We start from the raw sequence: 24721 nt of genomic DNA, 5'->3' as shown, positions 1-24721 counted from the left end.
AAATGTCAGTTGAGTTACGTTCAAATTGACAATATATGTTTCCGTTGAGGTAGAAGGTTATAGGGTTTTGATTGTCTACAACTCACATTAATGGTGTCAATTTGGGTGTGCATGTTGGATAGGATAGCCCCAAACATCTGTCCTTAAAATCTCTCACGTGAACTTTCCTCAGTCAGAGAACAGCTTCATATATGCCCAAATTTCTTAAATTGCTGCCTAATTTTAACTTTATCCTCATCTGTACTCCAATCATTCTCTCTCTCCATGTATATATGTTACCTATTAAGTAAAGTATTCACTACTCAATAAGAAAGAGAGTATTTCAATCCTTTTTCTTTAATTTAAATACGTAGATTTCAAAATCGAATCTCTAACTTCGAACTTGATAAGTTGATAGTAAAGTTAGTTGAGCTATGTTTGTTTTGCCATATTTTTAATCTTTCTATTCTTATAAAATCCCTATTTTTTATGTTTCAATTTCTATAATAATTAATGTTCTGTATGGTAACAATTTTGTTTTATAATTTTTTTGTTTTTAAAAATTAAGCCGCTTCTGCCTTCAAATTTTTCATTTATTATCTACATTTTACCAATGGTTTGACCAAGCAAAATTTTGAAAACTAAAAAAAAGTAACTTTTAAAAACTTATTTTTGTTTTGGAATTTGGCTCAGAATTCAACCAATTTTAGTACTTAAGAAAGACGCAAATCATTCTGATAAAAAATCTTGTAACAAATGATGATAAAATAGACTTAATTTTAAAAAACCATAGTTGTCAAAGGAGCCTAAGTTATTATTAGGATATAATGTCAAACCTTGTTTTGATAATCATATGATTTTTAAAATTAAACTTATAGTTACTCCTTATACATTTGAGTTTCCTTAGTGTGTTCTACTTTTTCGGAGTTTTTTCAAAATTTAAACCAAGCTGTGAAAACTAAAATATATTTCTAAAAACTTTTTTTTAATTTTTAAAATTTGATGATGAATTTAAATGTTTATTTTAGATGAAAACCGTAATTGGAAAGAATTGTTAGGAAAAAGAAAAGGCAATATATATATATATATATATATATTTTGCTTTATTATCTACTTCTTATCAACTTTGGTGATGATTTGGTTATTGGTTTTTAATTTCAAAAAATGAGGTCTATAAACCCTTCTTCCATTCTAAATTTCTTGTTTTGTTATCTACTTTTTATCAATATTTTTAAAAATCAAGTCAATTTTTGAAAACTAAAAAAATTATTTTTATTTTTTTGAATTTGGCTAATATTTAAACCTATTTACTTACTAAGATGTAAACTATTGAAAGAAATTAAGATGGAAATGCTTAATTTTCAAAAATCAAAAACCAAAAATCAAATGGTTACCTATTGGGATCTATGATACTGAACCATTTTGTTTTTTGTTTTTAATTTTTTAAAATTAAGCTTATAAAGTACTACATTTTCCTCTCATTTTCTTGCTTTGTTGCCTACTTTTTAAAAACGTTCTAAAATCTAGCCAAATTTTTAAAACAAAAGAGAGTATTTGTTAAAAGTTTGATTTTTTTTTTTTAATTTGGTTTAGAATTCAAATATGTTTTTTAAAGAATGTAAAAAACCTACTATAAAGTTATAAAGAAATCAACATAATTTTCAAAAACAAAAAACAAAAGATAGAGATCTTATTTGTTAACTATTGATTTTGTTTTGATTTATTTTTTTCCCTAAATTATACGTCTTTCAACATAATTGTTTTGTTAATTCTCCACCTGTCTTAGAATACATTTAAATTATAAGTTACCTTTCAAAAATAAAATTAAAAGTTTCGAAAACTTTCTTTCTTTTAGTTATTAAAATTTGATTTGATTTTTGAAAAGATAATAAAGTTTAAAATATATATATATAGAGGCCCAAAGAACAATTATACCATGACCTACAACTTCCATTGGGATTTGAGCTCTCTCAAAGCCTAACCTAAGTAGGTTAGTCCCATAGATGATTGGAATCAATTGTCTAGTGGCAGCATGGCAACCCATAAGAAGAAATGATGGGTTGTGGATTGGTTAATTTATTTTGATATCAAGTAGATGAGGTAAAAATGAATAGAAGAGTACCAATAACAATTAAATGAACTCAAAACTTACTTCCCACAAATATATATATATATATATATATATTTAACGACGTAAACATAAATGTGATTGTCTCTTAATAACAGTCGGATAAAGATTTAAAAATTTGTATACATCTTAACAATTATTAGTGGTACAAATTCAAAATACTTTTATAACTCCATCTTATAGCTTTCTTCATACTCTTTGTAAACTATATAAATCCATCGGTCAATAATGAGCCAACAATAGTAGCTCACTCAATCAATCCATGTAGTCATCAAATTACAACGTTTGGCAGTGTCTGAAAGGTACTTCTAAATAGACTAGATTATTACATACCTTAATTTACAATAGAATGAATGAAGAATTTAAAGGTATACCCATTATTAACATGTAAAGTTGAACTCTAATTTAAGATTTATTGGTATGACTAAATATTAGTGGATATTGGTAGATACTTTGAAAATGTTATAACTATTAAAATAAGTTTTTGTTAACTTAACGTTTATTAAAATTAGTTGAAATATGAGATAAAATTAGTGTCGGGTACCTTTTAGTTTTAAAGATGAGAAATTTTGTAATTTTTTACTAAATATTTGAAGCTTAAGTATAATGACTAAAATAGGCATCATATATCAATAATGAATAAGATTATATTATATTGACATTTATAAGATAGTTAAAGTTTTTATAAGATGGTAGATAGTTATTTTTTAATTTCATATGAATTAAATTATCATATTGTGTTTAATTTAGATATTTCTATATTTTATTAAGAAAAAAAATTCCATAAAAATCATAGTAGAAAACATGTGTTATACTAATTTAAGTAAATAAGTAAAATAAATTTAAAATAAAAACAGATAATGGAATATGCCATCGAATCTCTCCTGTAAATTAGTTAGCAAATCAACCAGTTTTTTCTTCTTTTTTTTTTTTTTTTTTTTTCTTGAATAATATCAACCAGTTGTGTTAAGGAAAACTAATTTAAAAAGTTGTTATTAATTAAATTTTGCAAATCCATGAAGTTGAAAAGTAATTTCTAAAATTAATTTAAAATCAGTTTTATCCAATGCTAATAACAATGGTTATATATATATATATATATATATATATATATATATATATATATATATATTTATATAATACATTTATATTATTTGAAACTCGACCGTGCATCTTAGGTTGTGTGCATCTTTATGCAGTCCACTCATGTATTTAATCACAAAATACATGTGACAGCTTTTGTCATTTTTTCATAAAGATATTTTTCAGAAAAATACTAAGATGCATCCATGCTACACTCGTATTTTTGTATCCCACCAAATTGTTCAAATATAGTTTACCACGTGACGAATTATTTTTTACACCTTTCTTTAAGCGTGACAAAAATATGAAGTGTGTGATGAGAATGAAATGCATAGACATAGGTGTATATTAGGAAGCATCCAAGTATTATTCTATTTATTATATATTTTTTTATTCATTTTTAATTGAAGGAGATCCATAGAGATAAATGTCATTTGGGCTATACTCAACTATTATATTCGAAAGTTAAATACGAAAGTTAAATGTTTGAAATGACAATCATAATATTTCATCTTATAAAACACAATACTAATAATTATTAAATCACGTATTGAATGTTGTTAAATTTTTAATATTCAATAGTTTTTAAATGTGAGTCTCTTTTCTAGAAATTAAAATTTGAGTTTTCTTCTAAGAAAATGTAATTTTGATAAAAGATTGAAATATTATATTCTAATTACTTAGTTTTCTATTAAATTTGGTGGGAGAAATGGTATATATAGAATTGAATATACTAGCAAACTAATTACACTTCAATTACTAGAAATAGTACACTCAATATATAATATCCAAACTCAAACGAAAGTTAGATGATGTAACAAGGCTTAGATATGAAAATAACCAAAAACTTGAATGAACTTCAAAATCTTTGGAGACTTAAAACGTAGTCGAGGCATGTTTCTGGGAAGTACTATTTCGAAGACAATTATTCGCTCTGCACGGACTACAAGTAGACTAAGCGATCGTCTCAGCAGGATACAACAATTAACTTTGATAGAACTATACCTCAAATTACTCGGATCTGACAGAACTCTTGAATACTTGCGTTCAACTCAACTCAAGAACAAAAGAAGGAAAGAAAAAAAAAATAGAGAACTCTTCAATTTGGAGTGAGATACTACAAATGAAGAACCGGGCTGCTATTTATAGACTAGCAACTTGTTAACTCTCTAAATTACAAAATAAAATCAAATAAATACAAAAATTAAAATATTTGTCAAACTTAACTGAGTTGTTACTTGAAAAAAAAACAAACATAAGTCATTCAAATTATTAAAAAAAAACTACAAATTTAACTTTCATACATATTAAATTTGTACTTAAAACATCATTTTAATTTGAAATTTTAATTTAGTTTGAAAGTTTCTAAACAATGAAATTAATCTAAATAATTAAATTTATTTTATGTTTCAAATTTTTACCAAACTTCCACTTTCTTTCACTATATATATCCAACAAATTTTTCTAGATCTAAAGTTTCTATAAGTACCTATCATATCCTACTCTCAAGACAGAACAAAAAATACTAATACTTTTAATCTTCTTTTCTCTCTATTTTTTCATTTTTGTATTATTTGCTCATTGAAGAGTAATTAGCCAAAAAAAAAAAAAAAGAAGAAGAAGAAGTGTTCATTATAGAACTTTGAGTTTAACCTTTCAATACATAGTAGTTCGAACTACGCAACATTTTCAATTGAGTTATTAACATAGTTTGGAGGAGAGTACATAATAGAGAATAATATCTCCAGTGGTTGATATAAATAAATACAATATACACCACAAAGAGCTTGAATTTTTTTAAAGATAGTGAGATGATCGAGCCTTAACCTAATTGTTTATGCATTTGTTTCTCAATATTTATTTCAATTTTCTTTATTATTTCCAATTCTCACACCATTGAAGAATATGATTGATAGTTATTTATTTTTTAAAAAAATCTAAATACACTTGTTTATTAATGGATTATCGATCTTTTTATATCACATAAATATTATAAAATCTAGGTGGTAAAAGCTTTGAGCTGAACTTTTTCGATGCATAGTAGTTTAAGCTACACATTGTTTCAATTGGGTTGTTGTATATTGGAGGACAAAAATCAGGAGCATCTGTCACACTAACAATTTATACATAAAAAAATCACATTGTAAAAAACTTGAATCTCTTTGAAGTGAGTGAGATATCAAACTCTTCAACCTAATTGTTTAGGCCCCATTTAGTAATCCTTTGGTATTTCATTTTTCACTTTTGGAAATTAAGTTTTTTTTTTTTTTTTTTTTTTTTTAATTTCTTACAATAGATTTCATATCTTAAGTAAAAGAGTTTAATTCAAAGTCAAATTTTTTTAAAAAAAACTATTTTTTTAGTTTTCAAAACTTGATTTTGGTTTTTAAAAACATTGGTCAGAAGTATAGGATAAAAAAGAAAAGGTATATAATTAATGTTTATAGATTTAATTTTAAAAAAATAATAGCAAAAAATTAAACAATTACCCAGTAAGACCTTGGGGTTTATTTCTCAATATCTATTGATTGATAGCTATTTTTTTTAAAATAAATACATTTGTTATTAATGTTCAAATATTAGAACGATTATCAAATATAGCAAAACGAGTCAATTTATTTATGAATATAGCAAAATGTCACTAGTTGATGATGACATTTTGTTATGTTTAAAAATATTTTTGTTATTTAGAAACAATTGTACTAAATATTACAATAATGCCCCTCCTTGTAATTCTTTGTTGGACTCTCTGCCTCAAAGAATAATTAAGAAAATATGAACATAAAAATGATTTCTAGAGGAATCACGGGTTAAGTTGATGGCTCTTTTTTCTCCTTTAAAACCGTGTTTATTTTATTGTGTTGTGTAATAATTTTCACAAGACAAATTATTTATAAATCTCACCCAACAATAATGATTTTAAAAAAGCTAGTTCTATTTTTAAAACTCAGTTAAGAATTTTACTTTAAAAAAAAAAAAAAAAAAAAAACTCAGTTAAAAATATGAAAACTTTTTTTTAAAAAAACAAAATGTATCCAACGATATAAATAGTGGCTTTGAAACGATCCTTTAATATCTTTAGATTACTTCTTACTAAAAGAAAAACTAGTGCATAAAAGAAAAGGAAAAGTACTTTTTTATTCTTTTTCTAGATTTTGGGTCTAGATTTCAAAATATTGCACTTTACTTTTTAAGTGTTGAGTTTAATTTTAATTTAGTTCTTAAGTTTCAAAATGTCACAATTTTACCTTAGAGATTTGAGTTTTATTTCAATTTAGTCTCTAGATTTCAAAATTTACATTTTTAACTTCAATTTTTTTTATTAAATACTCTATTTTCGTCTTTAGTGTTAATATTTATTAATTAATTTAAAAAAATTGGAAGAACGGTACTTAATTAAGTTTTATTATTTTTCATCATTATTAAAATTAAATTTAAAATTTCATTTCATATTATTTTTAAGTAATTAATAGACATTAAGATCAAAATTAAAAAATAAGTATTAAGTAAAAAATTAAGGTTAAAGTGTAGATCTTGAAACCTATGATTCAAATTAAAACAAATTTCAAATGTCTAGAGTAAAATTGTAACATTTTGAAACTTATGAACTAAACTGAAATCAAAATCAAAACTTAAAAACTAAGACCTCATTTGATAAGTATTTTGTTTTTTGTTTTTAAAAATTAAGTTCATTTCCTCCCTATTTCTTTAAACACAATGGTTGAATTCTTAGTCAAATTCAAAAAACAAAAACAAGTATTTAAAAGCTATTTTTTTTTTTTTTTTTTAGTTTTCTAAATTTGGCTTAGTTTTTAAATCATTAATAAAATGTAGATAATAAATGAAGAAATTTGGGATGGAAACGGTGTCTATAGGCTTAATTTTAAAAAATAAAAAATAAAAAATCAAATGATTACCAAACTGGGTCTAAATGTGTAACATTTTCAAATTTACAAATAAAATGAAAACTAGACCTAAAACTTATGGATCAAATAGGTATTTTTTGTTCTATTTTTTAAGAAAATATATAATTCTAAAAATGTATTAAAGTCAATCTAGAACACTTTTGAATTGAATCCCTAATTAGCATATTTGTGAAGGGAATAATTACTAAAAAGTGCTTCGTTCTTGTTCTTTTTAGCTAAAAAAAAAAAAGTGTTTACCACTTTTATAGATGAAGATATGTTTGGAAGCAATTCCAAATTGAAAAACATATACATATTTAAACGAAATATTAAATTGAAAAATATTAAATAGCCTACAAAAACAGAGCTTCTCTCAAAACAAATCTAGAAAATGAGATGCTAAAATAAAAGTCGGTTAATCTTTAAAAAAGAAAAAAAAAAAAAAAAAAAAAAAAGAAAAAAGAAAAAAGTAGTCGGTTTCACGGACTCGTAGGGTACCCCTCAATTTTGCTTCCATTAGATTAGATTCCCACTTGAATTCCTTTTTTCCCAAACAACCAACTTTTTCTTTTTTCTTTTTTTCTTTTTTCTTTTACTTTCTTTAGTTAAATAATTGCATCCCACTCCCCATTTCATTTTAATTTCCTTACTACATTTCTAAACATTCCATCCCACTCATTTTCTTTTTTTCAAATTTAACTAATGGAGATATGTCCCTTTTTTTTTCTTAAAAAAATTTATTAACATTTAAAAAAAAAAAAAATGCCAATAAGCATTATCCATAACAAAGATGTTCCTTCGCTACTATGGGTAGTCATTCAAATTGCAAAAATCGAACCGTTTCTAAAAATCGAACTGAAAACTCAGTGAAAACGAAAAATGTGATTCGATCTGATTTGAAGAAAATTTGAAACCGAATTAATTTAGTTCAGTTCGGTTTCAATTTCGAAAATCGAATTTAAAACCGAACCTTTTTTAATTTAAAGAACGAAACCGAATTTTAAACCGAACTGAGCCGAACCATTTTTAATTAAAAATATATATATAACATAGATTTTTTAAGAATGCCAAAACTGAATTTGAAACCAAATTGAACCACATATGTGCAGTTTGATTCAGTTTGGTTTGAATCAATAAATTGATTCGATTTAGTTTCACATATTAGAAAATTCAATTCGATTCGATTCGGTTTGACCACCATACCGAACCGAACCGTTTCCACCTCTACTCACTACACTTAATTATTTGACACTTCACTCCAAAAATACAAATATCCTTCAAGAGATCTCGTGTAGTACCTAAGATCTCTTACGAAACTATCATTACTTGTATGTTCAAATCAATCTCTCAAATAAAAAGGAGAGACTTCTAGTTTTACCAAAAAAGTCCACATCCTATAGGATATGAATTGTAAATTGACTAAATAACATAGATTAAGAAGATAAATATTAAAATATTAAAAATATGGTTGTTTTCAAATAAAAATAAGCCAACTTATATAGTAAAATGTTACTATTTATCATGATAGATAGATATCTATCCGTATTCATGATAGACCTTTAAAAATATCCAATAATCTCTTTCAATTTTTTATATTTTAAAAATAAAACTGCATAGATAAAAATTCATGGCAGTTAAATCCTACAATACATTATAGCAAGGATTTAGTCTAAAAAAGTTTAGTAGGATTTAACTAAATTATAGGGATATTATGAAAATTGCTCAATCACTTTTTTTCTCACTTACCAATGATTTAAAATCATATCGATTTCTTTGACATTAGATATTGTAGGATCAGATGGATTATCTCATGAGATTAGTCAAGATGTCCGTAAATTGATTTGGACACTCGTATAAAAGGAAAGGAAAGGAAGAAAATAAAATAAAATTGTTAATGATAAATTTAATTTTAATTTCAATCCTCTTCCAAATTATCCATCACGGGTTGCTAAGAAACAACGTGTTTTGATTTTGGCGCTTCCATAATTCCCCCGTCTGTTTCCCTATAAAATATTATTCATTGCATGCCCCATTACAAGATACCCTTTTCTTCTCTTTCACTAAACCTCTAAACTCATTTCCATGGCAGCCCTTCAGCTCGCCATGGCCTCCCCTCCTCCTCTCAATAATAGACCACCAAAGCCCTCTGTTTTTACATTCCCCTTCTTCTTTCTCCTTCTCTCTCTCTCTTTCTGCCGTACCTCCGGCCAGTCGCCCACGGCGTTTGCCTGCGATGCCGCAAGCAATCCGGCCGTGGCCGGCTTCGCCTTCTGCGATACATCGCTCGGGTTTGAGGAAAGAGTGAAGGATTTGGTGAAGCGGCTGACACTGCAGGAGAAGATTGGGTTTCTCATCAACACTGCTAGGAATGTGACCCGGCTTGGGATTCCAAAGTATGAATGGTGGTCCGAGGCATTGCACGGCGTCTCTTACGTCGGTCCGGGGACGAAATTTTCAAATGTGGTTCCTGGCGCCACGAGCTTCCCTCAGGTTATCTTGACGGCGGCCTCCTTCAATTCTTCTCTGTTTGAAGCCATTGGAAAGGTATCACCATACAATGCTTCTCTTTCTCTCTCTAAAAACTCCTTTTCTGGACAATGTGGCTTACAAAAGTGATTGGGGACCCTCTGTTTTTTTTATCTGCAAGATGTGTTTTTTAGCTTAACACATAGAACTCGGAATTGACTCAGTGAGTTGAGTATAGAACTCGGAGCTTTTGAGGTTTCTGTTTGTTAATGCAGATCACATTTGCAAAGGAAGAAAATGGATGAGTCTTTGTTTTATGAATTGTATGATTTATTTTTTCCTTATAATTTTCAATTCAAAAAAAGAAAAAAGAATTAAGAAACCCCATTTTCCTGTGAGAGAAGAATTAAAAAAAAATATATATCTTTATGAAGGTGGATGCTGATGTGGGATCAATCAATTGAGGCAAAACTGAAGTCCACTTGCTCTTTTACAGAAGAAAAAAGAATCAAATATATTTTTTAGAATATTTCCACCTCATTTTCTGTCAGAAAAGTAGATATTAGATTACCTTCAATAGCTGCTACTATGCAGGTTATGTGGAGGTGGGTGAAAGATTTTTCAGAAACCTGTTGCCTTAAAGAAGAGAGAGAAAGAGAAGAAAGAAGAGAGAGATTAAAAAGGTTGATTAAAAAAAGCTAAATTATCCAATAATTGTTAGCAAAAGAAAATGGTGGTTGTTGACCTACTGGAATAGAACATGAAATTTATACACAAATTCATGAGTTTTTCGAAACTTTTTCATGGTTCCAGCTCAAAAGGAAAATCTTGATTCAGACATTAGAAACTGCCGACAGCTCACTTTTTTTTTCTGGATAATCTAAATGAAAAAGCCTAAAAGCCCAAAATAAGGAGGAAAAAAAAAAAAGCAGAAGAATTAAAATAACAATAAGAATAATAATACCCCACCAAGAATGAAGAACACGAGAGCAGTAAGATTAGATTTGATTGAAATGAAATATGAAAGCAATTTTACTTGATGGTGCAGGTAGTTTCAACAGAGGCAAGAGCAATGTACAATGTGGGATTAGCAGGACTAACCTATTGGTCGCCCAATGTCAACATTTTCAGAGACCCCAGATGGGGCAGAGGCCAAGAGACTCCGGGGGAGGACCCTCTGCTCTCCAGTAAGTACGCCGCTGGCTACGTCCGAGGCCTGCAGCAGCGGGATGATGGTGATTCTGACCGACTTAAAGTTGCTGCCTGCTGCAAACACTACACTGCCTATGATTTGGATAACTGGAAAGGCACAGATCGTTATCACTTCAATGCTGTGGTAATAGTTCAATTTCATTGTCATTGCTTTGAATTTGTCAATGGCAGTATTCATTTTTGGCTCCATTTCTGAAGGTGGTTTTGTATTTTGATTGAAGGTGACACCGCAAGATTTGGAGGATACGTTTCAGCCACCGTTCAAGAGCTGTGTGATAGACGGCAATGTGGCCAGTGTTATGTGTTCTTACAACCAAGTTAATGGCAAACCAACTTGTGCAGATCCAGACCTCCTAGCTGGAGTCATCCGAGGCCAGTGGAAATTGAATGGGTATGTTTGTTTCTTCTCCTGTTTCGTTTCTTCGTTTCCTTTTCCCCCTGAGAAACAGAACAAAAATGAACTCGTTACATATGGATTGGGTTGCAAATATAGTTCAATTTAAGTTGTGAAGTTTAAGAAACACAAATTACATCATGTATAGTTGAGATTATATGTTGTTTTTGCCAACGGCTAACTCAACAGCGACGTGACCTGCGTATTGGACAAATATTTGCCGATTTAACATAACGTGATGAAGAAAAAGTAGACAATTAGATAATGCCATGTCTACAGGGTGAAGATGATATATTGCTAAAAAATAGTAGTAGGTCATATGTATCACTTTATTCGGTCTCATGACTACTTTCTACATTTGTATGCTCTTACAGTTAGGACTAAATATTTTATTGTGGCTAATGTAATCCAATAACACTGGATAACCGCAGATATATAGTTTCGGACTGTGATTCTGTAGATGTACTTTACAATTCACAACACTATACCAAGTCGCCGGAGGAAGCCGCAGCTAAAACTATATTGGCAGGTAAATCACACATTACAATTAGTTTCATGAAAAACTTTATCAAAGTTTGGGATACCTATAGTATCTATAGGAATTCCAGTTTTCTCATGTATAGGGCTTCAAAGAGAATGATTCAATCATTCAATGAGATTGGAAATTTACCAAACAGTCGGTTTAAATTTGTTGATTTAATAGGGTTGGATCTCGACTGTGGTGATTTTCTCGGGAAACATACTGAAGGAGCTGTTAAGGCGGGGCTGGTGAATGAGGCAGCAATTGATAAGGCAGTTTTTAACAACTTTCTAACATTGATGAGGTTAGGTTTCTTTGATGGCAATCCCAGCAAGCAGCTTTATGGAAAGCTTGGTCCAAAAGATGTTTGCACACAAGAGAATCAGGAGTTGGCCCGTGAGGCTGCAAGACAAGGCATAGTTTTGCTTAAAAACAGCCCTAAATCTCTGCCCTTGTCTTCCTCTTCAATCAAGTCTTTGGCAGTAATTGGCCCAAATGCAAATGTCACAAAAACCATGATTGGAAACTATGAGGGTAAAATATTTTCTAAAATTTCGTCTTCAAATCTACCCACTAACTTGATCTGCTCGTTGAAAAACGGGACACTATTTTGACTTGGTTATCACCTTGCAGGCACACCGTGCAAATATACAACACCTTTACAAGGCCTATCAGCCGTAGTATCCACCTCATATCAGCCTGGCTGCGCAAATGTGGCTTGTAGCTCTGCCCAGCTAGATGAAGCAAAGAAGATGGCAGCATCAGCAGATGCCACAGTACTCGTAGTAGGATCGGACCAATCAATCGAAGCCGAGAGTCGAGACAGAGTTGACTTGAATCTTCCAGGACAACAGCCACTCCTAATCACAGAAGTGGCTAAAGCATCAAAAGGACCTGTAATTCTTGTCATAATGACTGGTGGAGGCATGGATATAACATTTGCCAAAAACGATGACAAAATTACAAGCATCTTATGGGTTGGTTTCCCTGGCGAAGCTGGGGGTGCTGCCATAGCTGATGTAATCTTTGGATCCTTTAATCCAAGTAAGTCTACTTTTCAGCACTTTAAACACCCTCCAACCACAGAATTCACTTTGTTGCAACTAATTAACATGGATAAAACAACTAACTACTATGAACATGAATAAGAAAATTTTCAAATCTCATTTAAGCATTTCATCAAACAGGTGGTAGACTACCCATGACTTGGTACCCACAATCATACGTAGAGAAGGTCCCAATGACGGACATGAGAATGAGACCTTCCAATGGATATCCAGGAAGATCATACAGATTCTACACAGGGGAAACAGTATATTCATTTGGGGATGGATTGAGTTACTCAGATTTCAAACATCACCTGGTCAAAGCCCCAAAGCTCGTATCGATCCCCTTGGAAGATAACCACATTTGCCGCTCATCAAAATGCCACTCACTCGACGTTGTCCAAGAGAGCTGCCAAAACCTGGGATTCGATGTTCATCTGAGAGTGAAGAACGTGGGACAGAGAAGTGGAAGCCACACAGTTTTTCTGTATTCAACACCGCCATCAGTGCACAATTCGCCTCAGAAACACCTTCTGGGATTCCAAAAGGTGGCTCTCGGAGCCGGCGGAGAAATGGTGGTTCGATTCAAAGTGGATGTTTGTAAGGATTTGAGTGTGGCCGACGAAGTGGGAAGCCGGAAAGTTGCATTGGGTCTTCATATTCTCCATGTAGGAACGTTGAAACATTCGTTGAACGTTAGGGTTTGAATCGGAAGAGCCGTCAAGCTCTTCCTCCCCCGCTGCCGCTCCCGGTGGCTGATTCTGATTGGTATTTTTTTTTAATGCATTATGGTAGGAGGGAAAATCAAGTTGTAAAAATAAGTTGAGAGAGTTGTAAGAATTTTCTCAATTCTTAATTAAGAATACACCAAACTCCAAAGAAATGGAGGGAAAAAGAAAAAAAGAGAGAGAGAAATGTGCAATTGTTTTTTTTTTCAACACAAACAAAATAGTTTTCCTCTAATTCTACATTACTATTTCGCACATATCAGTCATAGATGTATATCGAAGTTACACAAACAATCATAAACATATACAACATTTATAGGTGTGTATCTCGAAGGAATACACAATCAATCGTAAAGTGTACACTACCCAAATAAAAAGGTTAACATGCACCATATATACTTAGTATGCATCAGTCTACATTTAAAACTTTTATCATAGATGCAGTTGCTTAACTTAGAAAAAATTACCAAAATGCCCTCAATTATCATTACATAACACCATAGTCAAACCAGTTCATATCATTAAATCAAACAGTCTAATCATCGCCACTTAACCCATGAAAATTTACTGAAAACACCTCAGTCAACATACCATACAATATCAATCAAGATAGTCCTTTACATTATATATAGCAATCTAAACATCATCATGTGGTTGGGCAACTAGTTCGAAGACGAACTAGTAGTAAGATACTTACCTTGGAATTAAGTCCAAATAGCTAGCAATTCAACTTCACAAAACCTTGAATCCTGAATAAATCCAAAAACATAGACTGGAATTAAATCCAACGTTTAGGACACAATTCAAATCACAAACTTCACTCATATGTCTCCAAACAACTTACCCAACACGTGGTTTGATTCAAAAACATTTCGAAGCTTCAATTTATCCGGAACTCGAGATGTTATTGATTTATTGTCGGTTTGATACTCGATTTTTTACATTTTTTTCCTTCAAATTTTAATTTTTATTTCCAATTTTGTTTTGAAATTGGTCCTTTTTGCTACTTAAGAATTGAAATTGGGTTCATTTCTTCTTTTTTTTTTTAGATTGAAATTGAACATCTTTTTCTTGGCACTTGTTAAATAAAAATATAAACATTCTATAATAATTGGTCTTTTTTCTAAACAATAAATATATATGCACCAAAATAATTAAAACACTAAAACAAACCTAATGTTAGAATTTATTTTTAAAAGTATATATCATCGGTTCGGTTCCATTTTGATTGATTTTTCCAATCAAACCTGATAAGAACCAATATTTTTTGGTGTTCTCCAAATACAAATCAATTTGTCCAACTTTATACTAAAAAACCAAACCAACGAATCGATTTGGATTGGTTTGATTTTTCGATTTTTCAATTTTTTTTTTTGTTGTACTCCTAATTTCTAAATTTTTCAACTTCTCAAATTAATCAAAACACACAAACTTTCAAGATTTAAAACAGTCTCAATAATTAGGAACAATATGGAAATAATGGGGAAAAGTTCATCTGTAGCCTCAAAATTATCTTAATATATTGTCATTGGGGCCCATTTTTTTTCCCTTCCTTACATTGAGGAGCAATTTGAATCCACAATCTATTAGATAAAACATAGACTTTTTTTCCATTGTATTATACACATGTTGAACTTGTGTGATTCTGAGTTGTAGTTGTGAATTTAAACATAGAAATAACTTTGTCATATTAAAAAATGAACACTTTCCCATTTTGTAATCATTTTATTTTTTTTTGAGTTTTTAAAAAATTAAGCTTATTTTCTTTCCATTTCATACTAGGATTTGCATCTTTCTTTAAATACTTTGGTTAAATTATTTGTCAAATTCCTAAAATCAAATTTTTAAAAGCTCCTACCTTTTATTGCTTTTAATTATAGCATCTTAGATAAGATGCTATAGAAGTTTGGTTGGGTATCGTAGACGCGCACGCATTGCATATTTTTTTTATTGTATTTTTTTTTTAACTCCCGCCTAAGCACAATGTCTAACACTTCGGAATGCAGATATTTTGCAAACATGAGAGAAAATTAACTCTTCGAATTTGAACGAACACTGCCAGAGATGACGATGCATTAGACCCAACTCTTGAAATTTATGCTTCCTATTGCCATTCGAGCTCACAAGTCCTTGAAATCAGTTTTTTACATTTCTTCTCTTTTGCTTTTTGTTACAATTGAAATGGATTGCAAATCAGGAAATAGTAGACAAACTAATTGAAAGGTTTTGTTAAAACATTCAATTAACAGAAAATGGGTTTTGAAGTGCTATTCTCCATCTTGATCTCTAATAAAGCTTCCATGGTTGCAATTAATATAGTGGATGCAGTCTATGTTGAACCATTATAAACACGTTTTTTAGCTTTGCTTCTCTTCTTCTTATTATTGGATTGTGTACTTTCATCTTCAATTACTCTAAGGTCTTACATGTTGAATTCCTATTCTGCAATGGTAAAGTAAGAGAGAGAGTGAATTAGTTTTTGGTCTACGAATTGACAACACATATCAGACAAAAGCCCAAAGTTTCTAGTCCAAGCACATAGTTCCACTACCACACTTCTTCTTTATGATTAAAATCGTGATTTCCAAGCTTCATGCTCATAGTTTTTCTCTTCACTTTGAGTTTTGGACTTCAAATTTTTGTTAATGGAGATTGCAACTTTTGGATCTTGATTGGTAGTCACTAGTTTTTTTGCATGATTTGTTTGAACTTGTGATATTGATTCATTTCACTTTTCTCTATACAACTTTGATTTGTTTTTTGCATCTTGAGCAAGATTAGATGAAGTTTGGGAAATAACATAATTTATTGCTACTAATATCCATTTGACTTATCAAAATTTGTTATACATTTGGTTTGGCTTTCTTGCACCAGAGTCTAGTGAGACTTGGAGGTCCACTCTTTTACATTGCACTTAATTTATAAGTCTAATATTCATTTTCTATTCGATTTTCTTGGTTCATGAAGTTCAATGTTCATTTCCTATTGCATTTTTCTTCTTTGTTCACCTATGAATGAAACCAGAAATCAAAATAGAAGAAAAAGGAGAATGTATAAAAGAAGCGTGGTGTAGATCAAATGCCCGTGGTATAATTCTATATTTATATAGCTTTCTCCATCATATTCTGTTCCTTTAGTTAGATCTCTCGTTAGACTGCATCTATTCTACACACGCAGAGGGAGAGAGAGGGTCAGAGCGACTATTTACTTTGGCCGCGTGGGTTTCTCCAGCAGCGTGCAGGCAAGGCGACCGGCGTGGGTTCGCGGGTCGAGGAAACGTCCGTTGAGGTGGCGGTTCGTTTTCGCCGTAAAGGCTGCATCTGGCAGCGACTAGTTCAGAACCCTTGTCAGCCCCAGAGAGAGACACGTGGGTTTACCATCAAAACTGGATGACTGTTTGAGGGAGGCTCGGTGGTCCTTTATTCGAGGGGAGAATTGTTGGGAATACAACCAAAGTCCCACATTGATTAGATAAGAGGAGGATCATAGGTATACAAGTGAGAATGACTATCTCCGTTGGTATGAAGTCCTTTTGGGTGAAACAAAAAACAAAGCTATGAACCATTTCATGTCACGGAGAAAATGAGAAGAAAAACTAAAGAACTAAGGTATGATAATGTCAGAACTTGTTTATTGTGAAAGACTTTAATATTTTACCTTTCTTTTTTTTTTTTCAATATTTTATATATATTTTTTTCTTTTTCAAATTACTCAACCCCATCTTTTACTTTTTCAAACATTTTCCCAGATTTTGAAAAATCCCCATTTGATTTTCGGAAAAAATGTTGGGTTTCAGCTTTTTTTATGATGGGGTTTTCTTCTCTTGTGATCTTACCTAGAAAAACTTTCCACCCACCTTCATTTCTCTCTTTCTTCGTTCAAAAAAGTTGTTAAAATTTCTCTAGCTCCTCATCCTTTCTTTTACTGACAGGTCTTTCGTGGTTTGTTCTTTCTTCAAGGGTTTGATTTGATTTTAGCTTTCTGATTGAGTCTAAAACATCTTTTACAGATTTGTGTTTTAGCTAATGGTAGAGATTAATTGTCTAAATCAATTAGTGTCTTCATGATTTTCGGAAGATGACTTGTTCTTAATTTGTACTAGTTTGTTTTGTTAGCTTGTTGGTCCATGTAGTCCTTTTCGATGTTAAATTTTACCAAATTTTTGTGTCTAATGAGAAAAATTAATGATTTTGTTGGTAATTTACTTCAATTTCTGCATAATATTGTTGGATCTTTTTGGTGTTGAGAGTGAAAATAGTTTCCTACTTTCCAATTCCAAATTTAGCCCAAATTCATTTTGTAAAGGTCTTTATGTTCCTCAACTATATATCTTTCTCTCTATTTATTCCTCTTTTTCTTTTTTTTTTCCCCCTCTTTATAGCCCATTCCTATTCAAAATTTTGAGCCTATTGTATTTGATTAAAGTTGGATTCATATGTCTTTGTATGATTAAATTGTTATTTTGAGTCTATTGTATGTGCAAGTGCCATTTAGGTCTATATTAGGATTACAAATAGTAGTTATTTAGTATTACTAGTCTAGATAAGATTACTATGGAAAATTGCCGATTTTGACTTTCGTCTCATGAAGTACTTCACGAGACAAAAAGCAACAATCAACCCTTTTTAATTCAAATATTAGGGACAACATATTCCCTGTAAAGTAAATTTTGATAATGGTATAACATTGTTTACTTTTATACAATAATTTGTGGACTTCGTTATTAAATAAGCTTTCATTATTTGTAGACTTCTTTCCTCGAACAATTTTAACCCTTTTGAGTAAATGAGAAATTCTTAAAGATTGCTTGGGTAATATGGTGGTGTCAAATTGAATTAAAAATAGGAAATACTTGCTCTTTGTAACTTAGATATTTGTGAATTGATTTTAATCATTGTGCCTATCCTTTGTTGCTTTGAGTTAAATAATCAACATTGGCTTTCTTCCAAATGATTATTTTATTACAAAACAATTTTATGTTCTTGTTCTCTTAAGGGGTTGTGTTATTTATTCTCTTATTTTATTAAGCGGTTGTGCTTTTGTATTCTTAGTCTGTTAAGGGATTGTATCTTTGTTCTCTTAAGAATTCAGAGAAAGTTGGTTATTTTATGCAATTATAGGTCTAGAACCAATTCCTTCTATTGTTCTTTATGATTGCAATATAACTCTGATGCGTTCTGTACATGCGATGAAATAATGTTTATGAGATTTAACGCTTAGTTTTCTTTAGTCAAACCCTAATACAAATTTGATCAAAGTTCCTGATGAGTCCAAGGTCAAACGCAGAGATTGCTTGTAAGTATGTGATGAAACTAAAAATATGATCTTAGCGCGAGTTTAAAATGTTCAAAGAAGTGATCGAATAAACAAACTTAAACCTAAATATGCGATGTGGATTGTGTCTAAAATGAAGTAGTGCGAGTTGGATAACATCTATGCGATAGGAGGGTTGAGAAGAATTTTTACTAATATTTTCTAAACAACTAGATGAAATATGCCATCAAGCTATACACTCAATGTTATGACCAACACTTCTCAGTGTTTTTTGCCACATTATCTTATCTCTAAGATGCATGCAATAGGTCTAATATGCAGAGAATGTACTTATTTCTAAGGAACATTTTTCTCTCGCTTTATGAGGTCTTAATCTAAATTCTCTCAAACTTAGATTAGCTTTACTTAGAACAATTTCTCAATTGATTCAAGCAACAAATGTAAGCATGCATAAAGCGAGTTGATCGCATGATTTCCTCCAGTTATTTAGTCGTGTAAGCTACAATCTTCTTAACCCATAAAGCGATTTACCTATGCATGATATTGACGAAAAAGATAGACAAGGTGTATAATAAACCTGTATTCATACTACGATTCTAAATTTGTCAATACAAGAAATACAATAGAAATACACAAACAAAGAGAAAGGGTCAGAGAGTCAAGCCATGGTTCGTAATATGTTGCTTCCTCCGGCTTGTTTTACAGTTGATTCCTTAGATAATCGAATAGTGTTATCTTCTTTTTTCCCTAGAGTCCCAAGTTCTCACCAAGGAGTTTCTATGGAAGAATGATAGGGGTTTCAAGCAGAATCCCTTCTCAGGGTGTTCTTCTCGTCTCCCACAATGTATCCCCTAATATATGACATGATGTATATTCTAAAAACTAAGAACTCCCCAACTCCTTCTACATGGCATTTGCATGTGTATTTATAGGTGTTTACGATCACTGCTTTTCTTAAGCTCATGATTGCGTTGATGGGGCGCATTAAATTCCATATCTTGTCGCACTGACTGCAACGTGTCATTGGTTTATTGAATCTTCAACACAGCTTTCTTGTCGGCCACCAACGCAACTTATGATGTGACACCCACCGCCTATGTCATGTCATGTCATGCCTCCACGCTTGTAGCTTATGCGATCGTCTACATTTTCTTCTCGGGTTGCTTCTTGATTTGAATGCATTAATGGACATGCGATCACGTGATCATCAGACTTCTGAAGGGTATACTGCACACAAGTAGCGAAATTAGTCTGAAATTTAAATATGTTATGCGTTAGAAGTATGTGATCGCATGCTTTGCTTTTTGTATAGATTTATTGGTAAAAATGATCTAAATTGCATGCATTTGCCTTATTATTTTAAATAAAAGTGATGTTTACAAGTTATCAAACTCCAGGATGGAGTTTATAATTTTCCTTTAGATTCAAAAATGGTCTTAATCAAATTTCAAGTATAATATAATGTACCATTGTGGGAGATATAAGGTACAAGTTTGAGTTTTTTCTTTTATATTTTTTACAAGTAGTTGACATGTAACAAGATATTTTGTTTGTATATTTCTCGATTTTATTTGTGTATTTATTTATGGATTCATTTGGCAGGTTAGCTCCCTTCAATGTAGTAAGTAGCAAATGAAAATACATGGTAAGTTCAAACCTTGCTCAAGTACAGGGTAAGTTCTACCCTTCCAAGTTGGCTTCTAGTTCACCTCATGATTTCTCAATTTTGTTTTTAATATTAGTTCTCAATGTTAAATTAAAATCTATGTCCCAAACTCCCATCTCCGACCTTCATATCTCATTTAGATGTTGGATTTTGCAAGACTTGCATTCAATCAAGGAGAAATGCTAGGCTTTAGTGGAGATGCACATATCACTAACATATTTTTGTAAGTTTCATTTTGTATTCATTTTTGTTTTTAATATTGGAAATTCTTAATTTTGCATTTAGATTTGTAAATTGTTGGCTTGACCAAATATCTAGTGCTAAAGACTTTGACTTTTCTTTAGATATTGATCTATGTTTTCAAGAGTACATATTTAAAGTAAGTGTCTACTTCAATCTTCTTGTTTATGTCAAATAACTATGTAAACCCTTGATATTATAGGGTTCTTGAATCGAAGGTAAAGACTGTGATTTCTCTATTTTTGAACTTTGGTATATGGTCTCTTTAGTTGTATGCAATATTTCTCCCCTCATATTTATGTTTTACAATTTTAGTTTTACATCATGTTCAACATTCTATTATAGAAAAACATTGTCACATTTGATGAATGAGTTTTGAGTTTGATGGTAAATATATATTCTTTTTGTAGCGAGTAGGGATAAGAGACTTCTCTGACTTTTTTTTTTTTTTAAATAAATGTAAATAGTAATGGATACATCATTTTAAAAAGGTGGAGACTAAAGGATACTTATGTGTCTTGAGGAAACTAGAAAGTTGAGGTTGCATTGTTTTTTTCTTTATCTTAATGTAATTTGTACAACATGTCGACCCCACAAAAAATAGTTATTTTTATAGAATGTTGTATTGATTGAAGTATCCCATTACGGGCGATATTTATATTATTGAAAATTTATGTTAATGTAAATGTACTTGCATATAATATTAAAGATTTATATGATTACAATTGATTTTATAACTTCATTTGTAATAATTTTTTTACTAGTATAAAGTGCTATGTAAACTATATATAAGTTGATCAAAATCAATTATCAAGGCGAGATTCAAAATGCAATATGGTTTTTACAACATTTTTTTTCAATTGTAAAAACTACAATCAAAAGTCAATTATAGCATTTTCTTAATGCTATGAAAACTTTCTATAACATTAAAATTATGTAATAGAAAATGAATATTTTATAGCTTTTTTTTATAACATTGAAAAAACACTATGGAAAGTCAGAGACTTTTAATAACATCGACTACAACAACATGCCTAAAACGCTATAGAAAGTCTTTTATAGTGTTTTTTTATCGCTATAAAAAATGCTATAGAAAGTCTTTTATAACATTTTTTTACCGTTATAAAAAAAGTTATAAAAGACCTTCTACAGTGTTTTTTGCCAACATTATGAAACGTTTTCATAACATTAAATATGTGCTATCAAAAGTTGATTTTTTATATTGTTTTTTATAGCATTAAAAAAACGCTATGAAAAGTCGGGAACTTTCAATAACATGGACTATGACAGTATTTAAAAAACGTTATGGAAAGTCTACGATAGCGTTTTTTAAAGCTAACGAATGTGATATTTGTTGTAGTGGCTACTTTTTAATTTTCAAATTTTGGCTTGATTTTTTAAACCATTAGTAAGAAGTAGATAACAAAGGAAGAAAGATGGAGGTAAAAGCAGTAGGTTTAATTTCCAAAAACAAAATCAAAAACAAAAAACAAAATGATTACCAAACGAGGTTTAATATTTTGTTTTTTTATTAACATATGTGTATAATTGAGGAATTAAACATATTCAACCTTAGAAAAGTTAGTATGTAAAAATTGAAGGTGGATTTTCAAAATAGAAAAATAAGGAAAATTATTTACATAAATAGCAAAATTTTAATCTAATTTGATAGAGACTAATAGAATTCTATTAGTGTCTATTGGTGATAGAAACCGATAGAAGTCTTTCACTGATAGACGTTGATAAAAGTCTATCAATGTCTATCAATATTTTTTTACTATTTATAGAAATAGCTTGACATTTTTTTTTTTATCTTTAAAATTTTTTCAAAATGGAACTATATTCAAATTGACCTACACTTTATATGCGGAATTAAAATAAAATAACGCAAAAAAATTGTGTGAATAAAACCATCACAGTAGAAAATGTGAAATTAATTTTCCATAAGTAAAGAAAATTAACAATATTTTAAAACCTCCGAAATATAAAATTGATTTGTCGAATGAAAAGGAAATATTCATAAAGTTAGACAAAATTAAAGTAATATATGATATTTAAAACTACAATAATGTCCTGATATGTCAATTACTTCATCCTATTGTGAAAGTGAACTTAACTCAATAGTAATGATAATGATTATCTATTATCTTTTTTTAAAGGTCTAAAGTTCGATTCTCCATCTCCATTTTTATTCTTCAGAAAAAAAATCACTCCATCCTATTAATCCATTTCATAAACTCTCATTGTGTTAATCAATTATTGTTTTTTTTATTAGATTGATTATAGTATCTATAATCTATTGTTGTTTGTGAATTTAGACTTAATAAGGTATGCCAAAAGTTAGAGGAAGGTGACTAAGTCCAGATTTATTATCATTCAAGCACAAACAACCTTGTCTAGGGTAAAAAATTAGGCCGGATCTAAATTTAAAGGTTTATTTTCCTTTATAGAAGGACATTTTAAACCTATTTTTAAAAACTCGTGAATCAAATGTACATATTCTTTTATTAGTTTGAAACGTCACGGACTAAATGCACATACTTCAAAACTTAAGAACAAAGGTATTTTTCCCAATTTTAATTTTATGTTTAATTGAACCTTTAACTTTTTGATTTTGTCAAAGGTTCAATAATATGTATTAGATGCAAAGTTAAATTTTGTCTAATATAATATTTAATTTTTAACATTTTTGTTAATGTAAAAGACTTAGATCTAAAACAAAGAAAAAAGACCCGTAGGATACAAAAACGAAACTTTAGAAATCTTTTAAACCATAAAATGATAATTCAGAGTCTATTAGATATTTTAAAAGTTTAGGGACTATAAATATACACAACTCTAAAATTTCTCAGTCTAGACCTTTATTCATGCATAAATTTGTGCCCTCTGATGTAAAGTATTGGATTCATCAATGCCTCTAGATTTGAGGATGGTAGGAGATGAGGGTGAATATTTTTTCATTTCAATCATGTGTCATGTGTATAGATATGGATACATACGTTGACCCCATACAACTACAAAGTGATTTTTGTTTAAAAAAATATATCCCAGCAATTTAGGGTCCGTTTGGATTGACTTAAAAAAAAAATATTTATCAAAAAGTTCATTTTTATTTAAACACTTTTAATAAAAATTGTTGAAAATACATTTTAAAAACTATTTTAAGTGGTGATCAAACACTCCAATCTTTTCTAAAATGACTTATTTTTAAAATTAAATCCTTGAAAATATATTCCAAATATACCCTTAGATCTGAAAACGATTAACTCTCCTAAATTTGTGCATTTTGAAAAGAGATTTTTTTTTTCAAAGTTGAAAAAAAAGAAGTGTAAACATAGACAAAGGTTGAGGGAGATGAAGGTCCTACTCCAATTTAAAAATAAAATGCAGAAGGTTTAAAGAATCAAAGTTTCGAGTACAGCCTCTAAGCTTGCAATGGTGTAGAAGGTTGATGTTCGGTTTAAACTTGAACATCAATATGAAGAGATCGAATCTCGGAGTGGAAGCGTTTGATCGCTTATGTTTTGATTTTGGTAAGATGAAAACTATAGACAATTAAAATTAAAATAGACATCATCAAGTTGTGAGTAATTTAAGGTTAATCATAAATTAAAATTAGAGGGAAAAATACCTTTATAGTTTCCTCTTTTCTTCACCAAAGATCCTCCTCGAATTCTTTCATCGTCACCTTCGTTGGGAATACCTCCAAAATGTCTTTCTCATTATGTCTCTTGGCAAGAACCTACTTTGTAGAAATCTTTTGGAAAGAGAAAAGGGAAGGGAGAATAGCCAAAACACATATAACTCTTTTGTGAAATTTGGAGAGAGAGAATTTTTGTAAAAAAAATTGTATAGAAAACGATACCAACCCTTCAAATTCTTAGTTCTCTCTTGATTCGAACCCTCCAAAAATGTTGTGTTAATCTTAGGGAGCAATCGATATAAACGATTCACACTGAAGTCGTACGAAATTACTTTCAAGACATAGTTTCTACGACACAATACCCTAGATTTAGAATTGACCACATTTAACAATGTATATGTACTAAGAACTTAGACATATTTCTCTTCCAATAGATT

General features: G+C 30.1%; 1 protein-coding gene and 2 long non-coding RNA genes across 3 annotated transcripts; 1 reads left to right on the top strand and 2 right to left on the bottom strand.

Moving 5' to 3' along the window:
- Positions 1–8996: 8996 nt before the first annotated feature.
- On the top strand, positions 8997–13696 carry LOC120078152 (beta-xylosidase/alpha-L-arabinofuranosidase 2-like). The gene is made up of 7 exons (XM_039032375.2): positions 8997–9639; positions 10610–10897; positions 10995–11164; positions 11599–11696; positions 11871–12221; positions 12321–12731; positions 12875–13696. The coding sequence occupies exons 1-7, from the start codon at positions 9178–9180 to the stop codon at positions 13438–13440; spliced, it is 2346 nt and encodes a 781-aa protein (XP_038888303.1). The 5' UTR covers positions 8997–9177; the 3' UTR covers positions 13441–13696.
- LOC120078153 (uncharacterized) lies at positions 9132–10255 on the bottom strand. The gene is made up of 2 exons (XR_005481933.2): positions 10133–10255; positions 9132–9735 (listed from the first exon to the last, which is right to left on the bottom strand). It is a non-coding gene; the product is annotated as an uncharacterized LOC120078153 (long non-coding RNA).
- LOC150036028 (uncharacterized) lies at positions 10663–12008 on the bottom strand. The gene is made up of 3 exons (XR_016529607.1): positions 11838–12008; positions 11305–11365; positions 10663–11211 (listed from the first exon to the last, which is right to left on the bottom strand). It is a non-coding gene; the product is annotated as an uncharacterized LOC150036028 (long non-coding RNA).
- Positions 13697–24721: the final 11025 nt, after the last annotated feature.

Source organism: Benincasa hispida, chromosome 5 (assembly GCF_027475165.1).
Source record: "Benincasa hispida cultivar pf3 chromosome 5, pf3_genome.v1.1, whole genome shotgun sequence".
NCBI classification, from domain to species: Eukaryota; Viridiplantae; Streptophyta; class Magnoliopsida; order Cucurbitales; family Cucurbitaceae; genus Benincasa; species Benincasa hispida.
The sequence above is the reverse complement of the archived record's forward strand: the minus strand, read 5'-3'. Positions and strand labels throughout refer to the sequence as shown.

What these genes read in the sequence shown, in the direction of transcription:
- LOC120078152 (XM_039032375.2), top strand. Translation starts at nt 9,178, where the DNA reads ATGGCAGCCCTTCAGCTCGCCATGGCCTCCCCTCCTCCTCTCAATAAT. An exon ending in TGTTTGAAGCCATTGGAAAG is followed by an intron (nt 9,640 to 10,609) that starts GTATCACCATAC and finishes TTGATGGTGCAG; the next exon opens with GTAGTTTCAACAGAGGCAAG. An exon ending in GGCCAGTGGAAATTGAATGG is followed by an intron (nt 11,165 to 11,598) that starts GTATGTTTGTTT and finishes GGATAACCGCAG; the next exon opens with ATATATAGTTTCGGACTGTG.